This window comes from Macrobrachium rosenbergii, chromosome 4, assembly GCF_040412425.1.
Source record: "Macrobrachium rosenbergii isolate ZJJX-2024 chromosome 4, ASM4041242v1, whole genome shotgun sequence".
Taxonomy (NCBI): domain Eukaryota; kingdom Metazoa; phylum Arthropoda; class Malacostraca; order Decapoda; family Palaemonidae; genus Macrobrachium; species Macrobrachium rosenbergii.
In genome coordinates, this window is record NC_089744.1 from 8072501 (window position 1) to 8092066 (window position 19566).

Genomic DNA, 19566 nt, shown 5'->3' on the forward strand with positions numbered 1-19566 from the left:
AGCGACCATGTTTTAATTATCATGAGGAGAGTCACGCCCGAAGTGCGGGTATTTTGCATGGAAACCGTTTTTTTTTTTTTTTTTTTTTTTTTTTTTTTTGAAGCTCTGAATCGGCATTATTATGAGAAAATGGCACTGGACGGGATAAGGAAAAAAGTTTTTGTGCATATTTTTAGAAGTATATCAAGCAGGACAGATGACTAGGCTTTATAGCTTAATATTGGGATTGCTGACAGTTGAAGCCAAAGGGGATGAGTAATTGCTATAAATTTGTAAATTTGTTCATCGTCAGAGAATTTGCGAGTAAATGTGTGAATGAGGAAATGAACTAATCGAAAATATACTTACTTGAAATTTATTCAGCATTTAGAATGTTTACGGATAATGATATTTCATTAGAAATATCATGATCCGTTGACAGGCGCCTGATATAGGTTCCTTTTGTCATTGGCCAATTATTAAGGATTATCCCAAAGTTTCGAACTGGTTTTCTCGCAGTGAACGTGTCAGAAAATCGGGTGAGAAAAGTTTTTGCTCTTATGGTACTGTTTTTATGATTTTTGTGAATAAAGACAGTTCTGAATAGTTATTTGTAATCTTGTTAACTTGAACCGGATCACGTTTCAGCTCGTAGTATTCAGTATCTTTTCTTTTAGAATTAACCTTGTAGAAAGCAAATTTCGCGATACGCTAGCGGTTTGAAGCAGGCGAAGTGACATCACCCTTTTTCATTTGATACTTATCTTTTTCTTAGTTCTTGCAATGTTTTCAAAATTAATAAACATGCGCAAACAGGCTAATATAAGAGAAGGGCGTAAATGTAGTTCTCTCATGTCTAAGACGTTCAGTTCCATCTTAGAACGACTGCTGTTGTTTATTACATTGAATGCTTTTAGAAATTACTGCCGAGGACGTAGCCAGGACAATTAAAAGGCTGAAGACTAGAAAGACACTGAATTCATAAAATGAAAACTAGATCAATATTGCTTTTCTGATGACGCCGGTCCCTGATTTAGCTTCATCCCATTATTTTATGTTTTGTCTTCCTTCAGACGTGCCTACGGCCCCTTTTCAAGTTGAGTTATCCACTCTTCTGCATTCTAACGCCCTTTGCATCCATAGTCATTCGTTTCCACAATGTTCCGCCATTGCTCTCATACGCATTATGATATGTCGTCTTCTTAACAATTGCATTGAATATAAGGTCATTTCGCCCCTCGCTTTTTTTTTTAAAGGATAGCTCCATTTGCATTTATTTTCAATAATTACCTCTACAAAGCTGTATAGTTACCCATCCATTCCATTCACTTGTCGAAAGAATCTTTCTATGGTTAGTATTGTAAAATATGGTGATCAACTCGGTATCACCTGCGTGAACATCGTTCTTTCCATGTTCCCTTCACATCATTACATCTTATTCGCCCAACTTCCACATTTTTACTCAACTCTCCCATACTTATCTATTACTCCTTTAATGATGATATCAAAAGTTCATAGATACAAAGAACGGGAGTTCTTCTCTAATTCTCTACTGAATTACTGATTTTCCTGGCAGCGAAATTTGACAGCAGTCCACATAAGTTATAAAGCTGAATATCTGAAAAAAGTAAATAAGCAAATGTGCTTATTTACTTTCGTACCTTACTCGAAAAGTTTCCTAATATGTAACTGATTCCCATATCTTCTCCCTAGCAAAACTAATCTGTTCTTCCCCTCTTGTAATAACTCTCATCAGTCACACCTTATGATTTGCGTTGTTCCTTATATTTTCCTTAGTCTCTCAAGCAAGACTATGTCCTTTTTGTCCTTGCTTTATCACTTCTCATGTCATTTTAATTATTTTCTTTCTTATTGCGATTTTTTTTTTTTTTTTTTTTTTTGCGGGGGGAAAGGTTTGAAGTTTTCAATATCAGGCACCGATTTTAACGGTTCCGAGACGCTATCGTATGAAGAATAATATCCTTTTTTTTTTTTTTACGGAGGCATAAGATCCTTTCGCTCTGTTGCGTAATTTAACGTTGCTTAGTTTTGTTCATTTATAACATCGCCATTCCGTTTTATGACACTTCCACCCTGTAATGACTACCTGTGTCTTGGTTGCCCCACCACGCCCTCACTTCAACTCACTTTCTTTGTCCTTCTCTCATTCTCCAGTGTCTGTATGTGCAAAAAAAGTATTCATACACAGACACGTGTATATCGATTAGCAGACTTGGCGCTGCATGGATCATCGACGTTGAGAAACATTATACGAATTCGCGAATTCTGCTTTCTGCGAAATGCATCGTGACCTTGGAGAATTGAATTATGAAAATTAGAATGCATACGATTATTATTATTATTATTATTATTATTATTATTATTATTATTATTATTATTATTATTATTATTATTATTATTATATATGGCACACACTACTTTATATTATCCTTCTCTTACCGTAAACGAAAACATGCATATTAAAGTTTCAGATTTATGTTTAGCTATACGGGAAGAGTTTCATGGTTTATATTGAATTATATATATACATATATGTGTGTGTGTGTTTGTACACACAAATATATATACATATAATATACTGTATATATATATATATATATATATATATATATATATATATATATTATTTATATGTGTGTGTGTGTGTGCGCATGCGTGCGTGCGTGCTTGTGTGTATGTGTGTGTTTCCATTAAGCCAAATCAAAATATTAGCTTTGCATACTTCTGACTACAAAACATTTCTGAATTCCTGTTTTTTTATAACATTCGGGATCTGGAATAAAGCAGAAAAAAAGTCATCTTGGCCATTGCCAGGCATGACTAGTGGTTCTAGAACACAAAGCAATGAAAAATGCTCCAGAATCATGCGGTCCGATTTTCCAGGTCACAAGTGATCGAGTGATTGTTAAGATTCATGGATCAATATATATGCTGTTACTAACAACAGTGTCGCTGCGCTATAACAACTTCGTATACCAACTCCTGAATACCTGAATTATATGCAAAAGTTACCCTGCTGCCTGCGCCTCGACTTCGTTATTCATCGCCATTTTCCTTCGCCACTCACTTTCTCACCCATCTGTCTTTGACCGTGTCATGTTATCATTGCAGCATTAGTAGTAGATAATCATACATGTACATCTTTGCGTACACACTTGTACAGACATCCCGTGTGCGTGTGAGTAACCTTCAGTAGATGTAGGAGATATATATATATATATATATATATATATATATATATATATATATATATATATATATATATATATATATATATATATATATATGTATATATATATATATATATATATGCATGTATATATTGTGTCGTTATATATATTTGCCTATGTATCATGGTATATGCATAAACACATGCTTGTCAATATGAGAAATAAATGCCAGCTAAACACTACTATAGGTACTGTCAGCGTGGCTATTCACCGTATGTGACATTTATGCTCGATCTGATTTGGTATTAATGTGACATTAATTTTTCGACAGATATTCTAGAGTAATTAGTAGAATGGTAGAATAGTATTTTTTTATTCTATTTATGCCCATTTAGTATAATTCTTCTTGAACTGTCTCTTCCAGATCACTTAACACTGATGTGATGTTGAAAATCTGTACTTTCGTTTCATAGCTAATATTATATTCAAAAGATTCTTGGTTTTCTCATTTCACCATTTATCTGTCTTCCTTCTTTCCTCTTTATTTTCGCTCGCTTTGGGAATCTGGTTGTGAGCCATTTCTTCCTATGTCTCCCCATGAACACCTTGGGTGACAATGGTGGCTCTCGTGGGAAGAATTTGGGATGAAGTAATTGACAGGTGCTATGGCCCACGACAGACTCCCGTGCAATGCGAACGGAAAGCAAAGACGGAGAGAAGGAACGGACGAAGAGGTCATCACTCAAAACAAAATTGCCTTCCCTCTTTCTAGTAAAAAACAAAAAAAACAAAAAAAATACCGATGGCCTTATATTTCCTCACGCACGGACTTTCTTCACTTATTTCCCGCCCCCAACTCACCCTCCCCTCCCTCCGCCAGAAAGGAAGTGAGGGAAGGAGAGAAAGATGGTGGCCAGGAGTAGGGTGGAGGTCCATTCCTCTTCAGAACTCTTCATCCTGTCAAAGGAGATGAGGGATGGACCTTCCTCCATCAACCAGTGTTCCTTCAGGAGTTCGAGATATATTTGCTCAGTATGTCAGTCTTCTCTTTGCACTGCTCTTAATGATTTTGTTGCCGGAGGAAAGACCTCAAGTGGACCAGTCGTTTCTTTCTTTCTAGTTTTTTTTTTCTTTTTTGTGTAAAAGATATCTTGATGATTGTAAACTGCGAATAAGGAAGATTTCATGAGGACACGTCAGTAAAGAAATGTCGTTTCTAAAGAAGTAGTTAGATATTTTCTTGACACTAAATGTGAATTGTGAATATTCATGGGTTTTTATCACTCAGAATGAGCAGAAGTAAAAAAAACCAGTGAATTATAAGAACTTTCTCATTCGAAAATGATGAATGAACACTGGTTGTGGAATGTGTTTGTTTTCAATAGTAAAATGCACTTCTTTCAGACACAGGCGTTCTTTACCTAACAATTGAGTATTTGCACTGAATTTCATGTGTGTTCTATTTTCAGCTATCGGTCTGCGGTCCAAGAAGCATTCAAGTAAGTCCTGAGTTCAAATATTAACCTGTGCATTTGCTTGTCTGTAAATTTAGTAGATTATAGGCTGCAATAATATAGAATTGCTTGCCTTTGTGTAAACATAAAAAAAAATATTTTGTCATCAATGAACTGGAATTTCCAGAGGCCAAAGCAAACACGAATCACAATATAACGAAACCAGAACTTGAGCACAGGATCCCATTCAGTTACGTGCCTTTCTTCCTTTCGTGCACAGAAGAAAAGAAGAGGCTTTTCGAAACGGCTTTGGGATTTATGCTCAGATCTTTTAACACGGGATTTGGTGATATTCTTTCTAAATTCATTCCCAAACATTGGACACAAAAGTCACATGCACGAAATATTATGCGCTTTGATGCAGAATGCAGATCACTTGATGCCTAACAAGACATTTATCCAGTAATGCTTTGAATTTTCAGTAAATGTATATTCAAACGAGATTATTTTAGGTAATTCATATGTATATGAATATTGATAAGTAAATTATAAGTGTGATTACATATTTATTCACACATACATACGTACACACACATTATATATATATATATATATATATATATATATATATATATATATATATATATATATATATATACATACATACATACATACATACATACACACACATACACACATATATATATGTATATATATTCTGTGGTCATAGAAATGCGCATGTGTGTACTCTTGTCTGTTCAGTCCAGTGAATTTATGTGTACGCATGAATTTGTAAATATCTATCTATGTATATATCTATCTATTTTCATATATATATATATATGTAAATATATATATTGTATACATTTGTGTATGTGGTGTTGGATATTATTATGCTGTGCGTATTGCTGACCGCTTTTTCCTGCTCTTGGCATAACATTGTTAATTATCAGTCTTTAAGAATGTTAGTGTAATGTCACTAACCTAAACTATAACCCATTCAGTAAGTCCATTAGATGTTTTACACCTAAAAAAATATTTAATCCTTGCTTCTTTGTGTTTAACGATCATTTAATTATCCAAGCATCATGCGTAATATTAACTGTTTTGACAAGGTAGATAAAAAAAGAATGGCTTGTCATTTGGCTTCTCGTATATATATATATATATATATATATATATATATATATATATATATATATATATATATATATATATATATATATACATACATTTTATACATATATAATATATACACACATTTATATACATATATAATGTATATTTATACATTTATGTATATATATGTATATATATATGTGTGTGTATATGTATATATATGCTATATTTTTATATATATACACTGTTTATCTTTCGCAATTTTTGTCTCGCCTGGCTCTTTGTTGCATGATTCCGCTCATTAATTCCATTCTGTTTTAGCGACCTCTGTTTTCATTGGTCATGTAAATATATCTGGAGATTAGTATTACAGTGTATGTACCGTGGATTCACTTTAAATTGTGTCGTTCTCTACCATAATCTGAAAATTAGGTGATCTGTTTAGCCGTTTTTATTTTTTTTTTTCTTTTAACGTATAATTTATGAAGGTTGCCTTTAAATAAATGAAATGGTATCAGAAAAATATTCAGTTTTTTCTACATTTTATGTCTGATGGGCTTCTTAAATAGTGATCTTAAACAAATGTTTTTTTTTTTTTATAAATTCTAGAAATAATGAATCTTAATTAAAATAGCACCACGCTAGCCATGAAGCATCTTATAAAGATTACTCCCATAATGCAATGCTTGCACATTTTCTATAAGCTAATTCAACTTGTGCAATCCCAAGCATAACTTAAATAACTTGAGTAATGTAGGTTTGCAAACAGACAATAATAATTGCCTATTAAGATTTTTATTTATATATACATCTATGATACGTATGAATGTAGCACATGCTTATGTATGTTCCGTAACATTTCATCGTGAAAACGTGTGTTAAAGGTATAAAGTAAAAGTAAGGGAGATTGAATTTCTGCTATTGTAACTTTTTCCTGGGTATATTCATGACATATTTCATATAAGTTATCATAGTGAATGTAGCCTAATAGTGATTTTTAAAATTTATATTTTTTTTGAGGTAGACTATGTCTTTCTTTTCATTATCTGGTAATGCTGTATGATGTATTTTTGTTCAACAAATATTACTGTGGGGGTAAGTAAATTATTCTGAATGTAAACTTTCCTGCTTGCACTTTTCCAGACACCATCTTGGTCCTTTATAGTTTTCTGTAAAAGAAAACTATCAGATGGCTATTTGCCTTTCCGTCCGCACTTTGTCCGTCCGCACTCGGATCTTAAAAACTACTGAGGCTAGAGGGATACAAACTGGTATGTTGATCATCCACTCTCCAATCATCAACCATACCAAACTGCAGCCCTCTTTTTTATTTTATTTAAGGTTAAAGTTAGCCATGATCGTGCGTCTGGCACCGCTATTGGTGTCAACAACCCAGGCCACCACCTGGCCGTTGCTGATAGTTTCATGGGCCGCGGCTGAGAGTTTCATTCAGCATTATACGCTCTACAGAAAACTCGATTTCCCCGAAGAAACTTCGGCGCATATTTCACTTGTTATGTTATTAGAAACAGCAACTCTTCCACGTCAAATCAGGCGTGACTCCTGTAAAATGTATACGGACGTTCGCCAGGTAGAAACATCTGTTTCTTGCTGCTAAATACGAAGCTGAGCTCTGGAAGCGCAACATCGCCGGCGGATGTTTAAATAATTCAGGCACATCTTTTACTGAGGAAATTAGATATGAATTTCTCTTTCAACTGACGTTAACTTCCCTTACTATCTCCGTTTGAAGTGTTGATATAATATCTTGGAAACCCAAGAGCTGCCCCGCCTGGTCCCCGGCGCTCTCTCCTCCCTCTGCCTTCCCATAATTCGAAAGAAGGAGGAGGACCCGACGTCACTGATTCCAACAAAAATATGGAGCATAAGAGAGGAGGGGGAGGAGGAGGAGGAGGAGGAGGAGGAACGGCGGCGTGGTGGGGATGAGGATATGATGATGAGAAAGTGGAGGAGGGCCTCTCTATTGGCCAGAAGACCTTCAGGCACGTCTTGGAATGAGAGAAAAATAGAAATATAAAGAAAAGCGAAAGGAAGACGGAGGGAAGGGTGAGGACAAATGGCTCGGTTGGCGACGGGTAGGGTGAAAAGAAGCGGGAGGAAATGGTAGAAGAGAAATGATCCTCGGGGTCCCACAGGAGAGGAGGAAGGGGAGAGAGGCTCCTGGATTCTGGAAGAGAGAAAGAGAAGAAGAAGAAGAAGGAAAAAAGATGGTCAGGAAGGGAGGAAGAGGGAGTTCCCCAGGGGCATAAGACTCTGTCATTATAAACAAATCTCTTAAAGCTTCAGCTTTGCATTTAAAAAGATAACTCAAAATTCAGCGTCAATGACTCAAAGGTTCCTCTTCTTTTCTCTTCCTTTTCTTCTTCTCCTCCATTGTTCGGGGGTTTTGTATTAAGGATAAAAATATCCTGCAGTTTACGTTATCCCTCGGTTTCTGTACACACTGTTTTGTGTGTCTTTCACTCCAGTATGGTTTTATAGGGCGACATCAAGGTGACCTCATTTCGAATGTTATCGAAATCTAAACCCGAATTAAAAAAAAAAAAAAAAACGGAAAGTGCTCTTTTGATGCACATATGTATAGAGGTTTCAGTCTCTTAGTTTAATCCTTTTTCGACACTCAGCGGAACAAAAATTTATTTAGGAATAAAATTTTTTGATACACTGTACATTGTTTGGCTTTTTGCAAAAGTATTTTCAATGCAGGTAAGTGAATTTTTTGAACAGGTCTCGCAATAGTAACGATGAAAAACCATTTGCTGAGACACAAGATTTAAAATGAGTAAATAGGTTCAGCAAAATTATGCTGTGATAAACAAGACTGCCAAGAGAACAAAAAGAATTTTTCGTTTCTCATTTTTGCGCAATTTCCTTTGTTCTGCGAAGCTTCTTTTTCATGCTGTAGACCAAGACGGGCAAGGTTGCCCAAACAAGCCAGGTCCCGCAAGAATAGTTTGTTAATGGACTCGACTCCTACATGCAGGGGAAAACAGCCTCTTGAAAAGAGGCAAGTGGAATGATTTAGGAAATGCAGGGCAAGAGGGATATTCCCCTTCCTGGAAGGAACTGGAATGAAAGTCACCGCACCGCTCGACCCTGGGGTTTGTCACTTCCACGCAGACAATACCTGAGAGATCGTTAAGTCTGGCGTGTACGACGAGGACCATAGATTGGACATATCGAAAAGCCTTTCTTGAGAGCCGTGGCCGAAGAGATGTCCGTAACGCAAGCAGGGAGAGGCGATCTTACGGGAGATCAAGTAAATGCAGGTTGAAAGTAAGAGCCAAGTCATTTCTCTGATGACCACCCTTCTGATGCAATGTCACGAAGAGCTTACGCAAGAGCCCGTGCCAACGCGAGGCTGGGTTAATCTAAAACGAACGCCAAGAAGAGCAAAAGGCCATAAAAGGACATTTTAGTTGATATAGCCATGAGAGGAGCCTGTCAAACACGAAGTAAGGACGTGACGTACCCCCAGCTCACTGAGATGGCCGACCAGATACGAGTAAGAATAAGTCCGCGCTTTGCTGATGTTTCGGAAAAGATAATAGTAATCTGGACGTTAATGAGCTTTTGAGAGACAATACTTCAGACATTTATTACTATTCTGGAACAAGGAAGAGTCGGTAGAGTTGTGGGCTAGCACTCGCTGGGCCCGAGTTCGAGTCTCCGGCCGGCTAATGAAGAATTAGAGGAATTTATTTCTGGTGATAGAAATTCATTTCTCGCTATGTGTAGTTCGGATTCCACAATAAGCTGTAGGTCCCGTTGCTAAGTAACCAGTTGGTTCTTAGCCACGTAAAATAAGCCTAATCCTTCGGGCCAGCCCTAGGAGAGCTGTTAATCAGCTCAGTGGTCTGGTAAAACTAAGGTATACTTTCTGGAACAAGGAAAGGAATTAGGTATTGTTGACCATTCTGAAACAATAAAAAGTGAGGAAAAAAAACCTTAGAGTCAGATGACAGCTGATCAATGAAACAATTACAGGAGTACGGACAATTCTGAAAAAGGCGATAGTACGAATATTGCAGACCGTTCTGAAAAGAGAATAGGAATCTGCACATTGCTAAACATTCTAATAACGATGAGAAGAGTCCAAGCGTTGGTGATCGTTCTGCAACAGTCGACTGACAAAAGTAACTGAATCTAATTGAGTAGCAGATATAAACAACTCTGAAAATAATAATGCTTATCTGTGTGCTGAGGATTCCTCTGACAAGACTCGACTAAATTTTATTCTAAAAATATGAAATTATCAAGGTCCAGTTTCTTCTCCGGAATGTTTTTTATGCGAAAGAAACCCACAGAAGTTTTGGTATTGTATGACTGGCTTCAGTCTCTTTTCAAGAAAGTGGGACGTCATGTTATCTTATTATTATTTTTATTCGTGTCAGAAAGACTTCTTTTTTTTTCTTCAGCCATGTGTTCCGTCGATCCATCCACCAGCTGTCTCATATTTATCGCCAGTCCCTTTGTAAATTTATCGGATCGATACTGTCGGGTCAAGGTCTTTGTGATAGGGTCTGTGCATTGTTTTAGTTTAGCCCATTGTCCCGCGGCTTCATTATGATTGACACCGTAATTTGTTTTATTCGTTTTTACGACCGTCCAGGTCATAAATAGGTGGTTTTGAGGCGCAGAACATAACTTACTGCCCGACACAAAGGACCAGCTTGGTCCCATGCCAGTTGTTTCTCCGTCTATGATAGTTTCAATCGATTTTTTATGAAGTTAAGGAGGTCGTGTCTCTCTCTCTCTCTCTCTCTCTCTCTCTCTCTCTCTCTCTCTCTCTCTCTCTCTCTCTCTCTCTCTCTCTCTCTCTTTGCTGTCGAACCCACAGTATCATCTTCCCTACTCAATTAGAAAGCCTAATTGTCCTCCCTTGTGAAAAGCGTCGTTTGGCTTGTTAAAGGTTAATGCCTTCCGAATAGGAGAAACGGAAAATGATATTCAAGGATGTTTACATTTTCATCTCCCATAATAAAAAAAAAAAAAAAAGACGTGCATTTAACGAGAATATGACATTTTATAACAGATGCACTAACAAATAATTTTTTTCTTTTGGCGGTGATGAATTTGGTCCAGGATGAAAATAATATTCGGATGCAGAAAAGCTGAGCGGTCTGTCCGCGAGTAAGGTCACTAAAAGATAATGAAATATTGAGTCTACGATGCACGATGAAGGAAATAGAAGGATCTCTAATTCATCTTGATATTTCCCTTGTACAATGACTGCTGAGAGACAGGCATACAGTATATTCGGTTGTTTATAAATATACGAGTAGTACATAAATATACGATCATAAATAAGTAAATGGATCTCATTTGACTGAACACTTTAATGATAAATCTAAAAAAGTAAGAAATTGGAAGAATGTCAGAGATTTATGTAAACAAAAAATAAACGTTCTCCTTTATGGCGTAAAGAGCACAAGAAATACGAATAGGTTTTTTATTAGTAAAGAAAGATTTTTGATCAAATGCAAAATGGAGTAATTATCATATTTTGGAATGTAAGAAATATGCCACTGTACCTTCCATTGGGATGGTAAAATGAAAACATAAAATTTCAAAATTTTTTGAAAGAGAGCTAGTACGGTCAATTCTCTCTCTCTCTCTCTCTCTCTCTCTCTCTCTCTCTCTCTCTCTCTCTCTCTCTCTCTCTCTCGTTTTGTCTTAGGATGTTTTATGAAATTATCGCGACATAAAGATAATTTTTTGTTTCTATGGTTCCCTCAGTGTCTTTCCTTGACTGATAAAAGCGCATTAAATTCCAACAAAAAAAAACTCTGTTAGTTTTTAACCAAAAAAAACTATATTAAAAGGAAAAAAAGAATAAAGTAGTCACCTTACCAGCTTCTCTAGTTTCCACTCTTTCTCTCAAAAGTTAGCAACAGCAGACCCACTGTCGACGGCAAGGAAATTAGATTATTATACTTCCAAAGTGCCTACAGTAAAGAAGAAAGTTTAGGATGCCGCTTTTCCATGGCGTCCATATTTTCCGGACTCCTCAGTTGCACCTCAGCAGCTATAATTGGACAGAAGAACAAACAAACAAATAAAATAATAGTTCCTCCGTGATACCTACCTCTCCCGGACATTTTGGATAACACGGTTTGTGTGTGACCAGAATTCCCAGCTTTTCCTCAGCTCCTCTTTCAGTCTTCTCTTTTCTTCCTCTTCTCCCTCCTCTGATATTCTGCTGGAAAGCATTTGCATCATATCTCATTGCTTTGATGTTTCCCTCTGAAAAAAAAAAAAAAAAAAAAAAAAAAAGTTGGCTTCCAGTGTCGGGGACGTGGCATCTTTGTTCACTTGTATGCACAATATCAGTGAAGATCATATTTTATTGTCTACCTTGTAAATTTTCTTTTGGTGAAAGAGCAGCAATAGCATGTAGTTTTCTTTCTAAAAAGACAGCGAGAATCAGATCCGAGAAGTATGCACGTACAGTCGATGCTATCTCGCTCCAAAATAACCTTCAGGCGGCCATTTTAAATTTCTTCAAAGATGGTCGTCTTTTTTCAATCTGCGATTAATCTCAGAACAGCCACATGGACCAAAACAAGTATGCACTGCCCAAAATAGTCTGATTAGGATCACACAGTCTTTCCTTCCTTCGATCTCCGTGAATCTCCCGTGAAAATGGTCAGATATCACTTGTTCTTTTGTATTATTCAGGAACAGTACACAAATTTTTGTGTACCATGAAAAGTAACAGCCTTTGTGAGCCTATCGAGCTTCTCACTTCAGTCACTCCAATGTACGTTTGTGCCCAAAAGAAGTGAAATGCCTACCTTAAATAATTTAGGCTATAAACCTACTCTAGAATGTATGTAATCAGCGGATGTTAAGGATTAAAATTCAAGGACTGGAGTGCACTAACGGAATCACTATGCATAATGAAATTTGTATCTTGAGGGACTGAAAGGACTTTCTTCATTAAGAAAATATTATAGATATCTGCAGCTAAAGCGAAAATATTGCAGATATGGGGAAAATGAAACTCGATACACAAGACGCCAAATGAAAGGGAAAATTAGTAATGGTGATCAGAACTTGAAAAAGAGACATATTTTTGCCAGATTAACAAAATTATATAAATTCTCTCTCTCTCTCTCTCTCTCTCTCTCTCTCTCTCTCTCTCTCTCTCTCTCTCTCTCTCTCTCTCTCTCTCTCTCTCATCGAACCACGCAAACACGACAAAATAATCTTAAGCTATTTTTAACGGTACTGCTACGAGTATTCTCTTTGGAAGCACAAACTTGACTGCCTTTCGAAACCGCGTACTTGACTGTAGACAAACCTCTTTTCTCGTCAACAGATCACAGCATCCTACATGGCATGAAAATGCATCAGGTTTTCTCCTCGGTCTTCATCTTAAGTTCCTGTGTCATGGGATATAAAGTTTTACATAAGGTTGGGGGTAATTGCTAAACTTTCAGATAGTTTATCTCATTTTCTCAGGACCAGCTTTCTCACTGCGTGCATCACAACTTTTCTACCCATAGTCACTTCACTTTTGTCTAACTCATTTCTGTTTTGCATCAGTATACTCTCTCTCTCTCTCTCTCTCTCTCTCTCTCTCTCTCTCTCTCTCTCTCTCTCTCTCTCTCTCTCTCTCTCTCTCGTTACTCACTGAGGATTTTTATTGGCGAGCATTTATTTATATTGTTGTTTGGTCAGCACTGAACTCATAAACAACTTTTCTACTGTGATCCGATAAGACGAACATTACCGAGGCAGATAAGTGACATAATTGTCAGATGGCAGTAGTATGCTAGAATATAACTGTAGGCTGGCGGATAACCAGTTAAGTCTTTCTGATAGTAATGCAGGCCGAAAAATTTCCATGAATTCTCCACGTAACCCATTTTAAATGAAAAACGTCGTAACCACTTCAGTTTCCATCATGGCAAAGATTTATTGAAGTAATTCTAATCTTATTGATAACATTCCTGCTGTGATAAAGGACATTCTTAACCAGCTCAGTGGTCTGGTTAAATTAAGATATACTTTTAGTATTTCGTGGATACTTTTACAGTGTACCTAGTGTAACGACATGAAGTGTACTTCTCTCTTCTAAGGGGAAGCTAGTTTTAAATGTTATAAAACACGTGAAATAATCTCAAATTGCGTAAATCAGGCAACACTAAAAAAATTTAGATTTTTCTGACATAGGCATTCGCCATCTTGGAAAATGCCCTTCGTATATTAAGTACAAGTAGAATTTTCACCACTTTTTATTTCATTATGTTTTGAAGCATAATAAGATAACCAAAGCTTGTGTTCATACAACAGTTATGTCAGTTTCAGTCGAAAGACCGAATTTTACAAATCACATTTGCCCATCTTTGGAAATGGCCGACATTTGGCAATTACAAGTAAGACGTTTTCCTTTTGTGAAATTAAGAAATCATTCGTTTCGACTGTCGTGCTTTCATCGCCCTGTGAAAAATTCTAAGAAAATCCCTTCTTATTTTCTCCATTAATTTTAAAGTATTGAAAAAACCTTACCGTGTCCTTTCCCTTGGGAAGTTTCTTTAGGGTAATTTTGATCATAGTAAGGTCAATGAGAATTTTAGGTCATTAGCTAAAAGTCATCCAGTTTTAGCAATCAGGGAATGGGCAGTTTTAATTATATATTTCCTCAGCTGTCAAAACACCAACACCTTTTGAAATGTGAAAATGCTCTACAGTAACGGTAGGGGGAAAGCTGTCTGCGTTAATTAAACGATGATTGGAATGACTGCCTTTGAGGAGGGAAATCAGCCGTTGCTAAAGAACTAAGAACTGCGTCTCTTGGAGGATCTACGCTCATTTGACCTGCGACCCGATCCGTTGCTCTTTCTTTGTCTTAATACCTCTTGGACTCTTTACGCAAGACAAGATCAAGGAAGGCTCTCTCTCTCTCTCTCTCTCTCTCTCTCTCTCTCTCTCTCTCTCTCTCTCTCTCTCTCTCTCTCTCTCTCGTCTAGATCCCTTGTATTTCAGCTCATTATAGCTAAAGGGTTTTTGAAACGGGCGCAAAGGTGAGGTTCTCATCCCCCTAAGTATATTTTCCGTGATAGGTCACCATTTTCGTTTAGTCCTTTGCTGTTTGTTCTGCAGAATGTTTTTCCAGATATTAGGTATTTCAATTAATGATTGTAATTAATTTATTTAAAAGTGATATTACACAGAGCTTTGAGAAGGAGAACAGTGCAGTCTCGTACGCTCTTTGTGTAATTTCACTTTTTATATTACATAGCAGTGGATTTGTTTTCTTGATGATTGTTAGAATTTACTGAGTATAGTAGAACGGATCTGCCGATTCCTTCCTTTCCTCACTTGTTTTTCCGCCTCATCCGTTCTGGGTTCAATCAATGGATTACGTTTCATTTGCCAGTGCCTTCATTTCCCCCCTTCTTTTCTCTTTCAAATAATCTTTGTTAGATCAATGTTGTGAGCTGAATGTCTCAATATTTTCCCTCCTCTCGTCTTTTTCTCTCTGAACCATCCTGGGTTAAATCAGTGCATTAGGATTCATTTACCATCGCCTTCCTTATTCCCTTCAGGTTCTTTGTCAGATCAGTGCATTTGTATGCATGCACTATCGTATCTGCACAAAAAAAAAAGAAATAGGTTTCGATCAAGGCTTGTTCTTTTTCCGTTTTTTTTTTTTCTTTTTTTTTGTGGTAGGAAGCGCGGCATATTTTTTAAGGAAAAAGTCTGATAATCATAGTTTATGAAAGGGGTGTGGTTCCCTCTACTAAGCCCACGGATGGAACATGTTAACAGATGTACATGTATATATATATACATATATATATATAATATATATATATATATATATATATATATATATATATATATATATATATATATATATATATATATATGTATGTATATATATATACACATATATGTGTGTATATGTATGTGTGTCTGTGTATAAGTATATGTGTATAAATAAGGTTCGAATATACCTGCCATCTCAAAATGCTAGTAACAAAATCATGAGAAGAATGTCATTTATATATACTGTAGATGGCAATGCAGTGTGTGCGGCGTCGGAGAATAAATAAAGGGTAGGATTTATCAAGGTTTATTTTCCTCTTCGTTTGTAGCACATTCTGCGTGTGTGCAAAGTTTTCCTTCTTTTCCTTGAAATCGAAGCCTCCCTAACCTATTTACGGGAAGAAAAGCACCCTTTGCGTAAATGTCAGACCGCCTTACCTCGCTAGGTTAACCGTTTTAAAGGTTGGAAAGGTGACTAAAGACAAAGGGCAAAAAGACTTGGCTGTATTGGCAACACTTATTGAGATTATAAAATAAAATTCGTATGGAATAGTTCAAGGACTTAAATATAATTGTGAATCGCATTTTTGTGGGGCTCTTAAGCTTTTCTCTTGTTTTGACACGAAGTCAGGCCACTAAGGCTAATTTTCATTTTTCAGTTACTCTTTCTTGGACGTCTCCTCACATTATGACTACTGGGTGCGGTTTCAAACAAAAAGACTATCGAAAAATTTCGGTATTCACTTTAACGCTGCTTCGGCAATCATAAGTTAAATTCATTACGGAACCTGCGTAGCAGCGACATCATTCATTAATTTTTTTCAAGAAGAGTATGTGGTATATGATATCTAATCGCAAGGTTTTTCTGACGAATTATATCATCCATAAATATCACACAACGAACACATCGTCATAGGAATTATACGAAAAGAAGGATCCCTCTCGAATTTTCATGGAATGTATGTCTTCAGGATTATGTTTATTTACAAATTTAATCCACATATTTTTCCACCTATCGGTTTCTTTCGTTCTTTTAAACATATACTGGTGTCTCTCTCTCTCTCTCTCTCTCTCTCTCTCTCTCTCTCTCTCTCTCTCTCTCTCTCTCTCTCTCTCTCTCTCTTACCTCACCCACCGTTAAGGCCAAGCTTTGCGAATAAGTCCACTTTCCTTTCTCCGTGGTTCTTCTGTGCGGCAGCAGGATCTATAACACTTTTTCAGGCTATCCAAAGCAAAGCTGAAGATTCTGAGATTTCATTTTATGCCAAACAGGAAAGTAAAACAAAGGCTCAAGTTGAGAGGATTTTTTCCTAGCTTAAAACAGTTTCCCACCACGAAAGTTTAATTTGGCTGCAAATGAAGGCGGCGAGCAGGAATTGATAGACGGAAAGTATAGTGAAAATCAATCCAGCTAATGCAAGCTGATCATAGGAAAAAAGTAAATTAGAAACTGGGGGTTTCATTCAAATGAAATAAATGAAGAAAAGCAGTTATTTTATGCAAATACGTTGTATGCACGGAGAAGAGCCGGGTCAAAGAAAGAAGCGAGCAAATATGAGGTCAGCAGAGGCGTTTGTTTGTTAGGATGGGCGAGTGGGGGGAAAAATGAATGGACGCTCCACAAGATGAGACTCGTACTTAGCATAATTTGGACCATTTGTTTCATCTGTGTTCTCTGCGGTATTGATGGCGCCGTTTGTTTATTTCTGGACGCTATTATCTCTGCTCGTAAATAGACCTTGAAGGTCTTCGTGCAATTCTTATATATCTCCCTTGATAATCTTTGCAGCTCTCTCTCTCTCTCTCTCTCTCTCTCTCTCTCTCTCTCTCTCTCTCTCTCTCTCTCTCTCTCTCTCTCTCCTTGCCTGTCTTTGTCTATCTGTCTGTTTGTCTCTTAAGATATGTTATGGGGATGCCCATGTGATCTATACCCAAAGATTGGATTCTTAACCCTAAACACTTTTGTTTTCTGATTTACTTGCCATCTCGTGGAGAGAACGTATTTGGTAAAAAAAAAAAACTGGCACATTTAATATCAATATCTTTTTCGGAACGAGCTCACTTTTGCCATGCTTGACTGTCGTCTTTTAGACGTTCATAAGCTAAGTCCTGTCTTTTGTTGTTTCTGTCAATATTTATTGTCTGTTTCGTCCAGCATTTCTCCTGAGCTAATATTGCCTCCAGTATGCCTTTGGCAGCACACTGTCAAAGGTACCAAAGTTTCCTTGGCGTGTGCCTTCCAAAACAGCTGCATTTCCTTTGGTCAGCTTCCATCACCTCGTCACCTTCGATCTTTTCCCACCCAGCTGCCCCGTAGTGGGGTAGTGCCGTCAGTGCACTTCACGGGGTACACCGTACGCATTACTAATGGTTCTTTGCAGCGTCCTTTCGGCCCTTAGCTGCAACCTCTTTCATTCTTGTTACTGTACCTCCATTCATATTATCTTTCATCTTGTTATCCACCCTCTCTTAAAAACTATTTCATAGTTCAACTGCAAGGTTTTCCTCCTGTTACACCTTTCAAACCTTTTACGGACAGTTTCCGTTTCAGCGCTGAATGACCTCATAGGTCCCAGTGCTCGGCCTTTGGCCTAAACTCTGTATTCCATTCCATTCCCACTAGTTTTAGCCTTGATCAAGTTTTGAGGCATCAGTGAGGATATTTTCGGGCCAGTCGTTTGAGATTCTTGATAAGTGACTCTGTAGGTAAGGTGAAACAGCTTCAAAGAATGCTCATTTAACGTCTTAACGTGAAAATGTGAAAGAGGTAAAGTTAAGAACCTGGAGAATACCATGCAAAGTATTTAAGTTGAAACTTTTTTTTTTTCTCACCATTCCAGTGTTTTACATTGTTTCAAGTGAATACCTAAAAGTGAGATAAGAATATGAACTTTTTTTTTTAAGAAAATAAGTTCTTCATACTCACTGAAGGCTTATAGTAAACGAAAGTTCCCCGTCATTGCATGTTGAAATACCCGATAAGATTGATTATAATCTTTTCCTTCCTTTCATAATCTTCGGGGGTCCTTTAAGCTTATCGTGCACGCGTGAGAGGGCTAATCTACATAAGCACGATGTTTTCCAGAACAGTACAGCAACATCTCTAATATCATCTACCGAAAATACATCCGAAAAGAAGAGAGAAACTGTAATACGATCCAGAGGGATATCAAAATGGTCGCTTATAAGCGAATGAAAGAGATCGAATTCCCCAAACGGTAATAAAAGAAAATGGATCCTTGACCAAACTTCCCAAACTTCCTTTGTTTTGGGAAGAAGTCCGATGAAGGCAAGCAAGTTCTTAAGAGATGATGAAAGCAAACTCATCTGCACTAAATTGCTCTCTCTCTCTCTCTCTCTCTCTCTCTCTCTCTCTCTCTCTCTCTCTCTACCTATTCTACCTATGGCCATTTTTCTTTAGAATTGTCACTTTCCTAGACTGTCATTTCTTCCCTCTCGGCCTCAATTCCACTTATTGCCTTTCTTTCGTTGCTTTTCCACTTATTGCCTTTCTTTACCTGGCCATTTTTCTTTAGAATTGCTTTCCTTTCATTTCTTCCCTCTTCAATTCATATTGCCTTTCTCGTTGCTTTCTCTCTCTCTCTCTCTCTCTCTCTCTCTCTCTCTCTCTCTCTCTCTCTCTCTCAATTCCACATTTTGCTCTTCCTTTGTTTCTTTTCCTAAGTCTTCCCACTTCTCTCTGTGTGTCTCTCATGCTCCTTATTCTTCGTCCCTTGTCTCCCTTTCCATATCATTTCCTCTCTCTCCGACACCTCTCACTTTCTTATGCTTTGTTATAACATATCGCAGCCCTTGCTTCCACTCGTCCCCCTTTTAGTTATAACATCAAAGTTTATGACAGGAGAGAAAGGAAGCCGATTATTTCCTTTCTCTCCTTTTATTGTGGACGCCGAGGAATCCATCCTTCGATATTGGAGCTGATGTGTATGTGAGTGTGTTTATGAGCTCGAGGGGGATCTGAGGATTAGGAATTGTCAAGGGGCAGATCAAAGATAAAAACC

General features: G+C 37.2%; 1 protein-coding gene across 15 annotated transcripts in view; it reads left to right on the forward strand.

The window, feature by feature from the left end:
* Rdl (Resistant to dieldrin) overlaps positions 1-19566 on the forward strand; it is a 401707-nt gene that overhangs the window by 25934 nt on the left and 356207 nt on the right. For 13 of the 15 annotated variants that reach the window (XM_067089770.1, XM_067089643.1, XM_067089664.1 and 10 more), the window contains exon 2: positions 4640-4669. The exons of the other annotated variants lie outside the window; for them this stretch is intronic. Coding sequence is in view for 11 of the 13 variants with exons in the window: in XM_067089643.1 (XP_066945744.1) it covers positions 4640-4669 (30 nt within the window). In the remaining 2 variants the exon portion in view is untranslated. The remainder of the gene's footprint in view (positions 1-4639; positions 4670-19566) is intronic. 15 annotated transcript variants of the gene reach the window in all.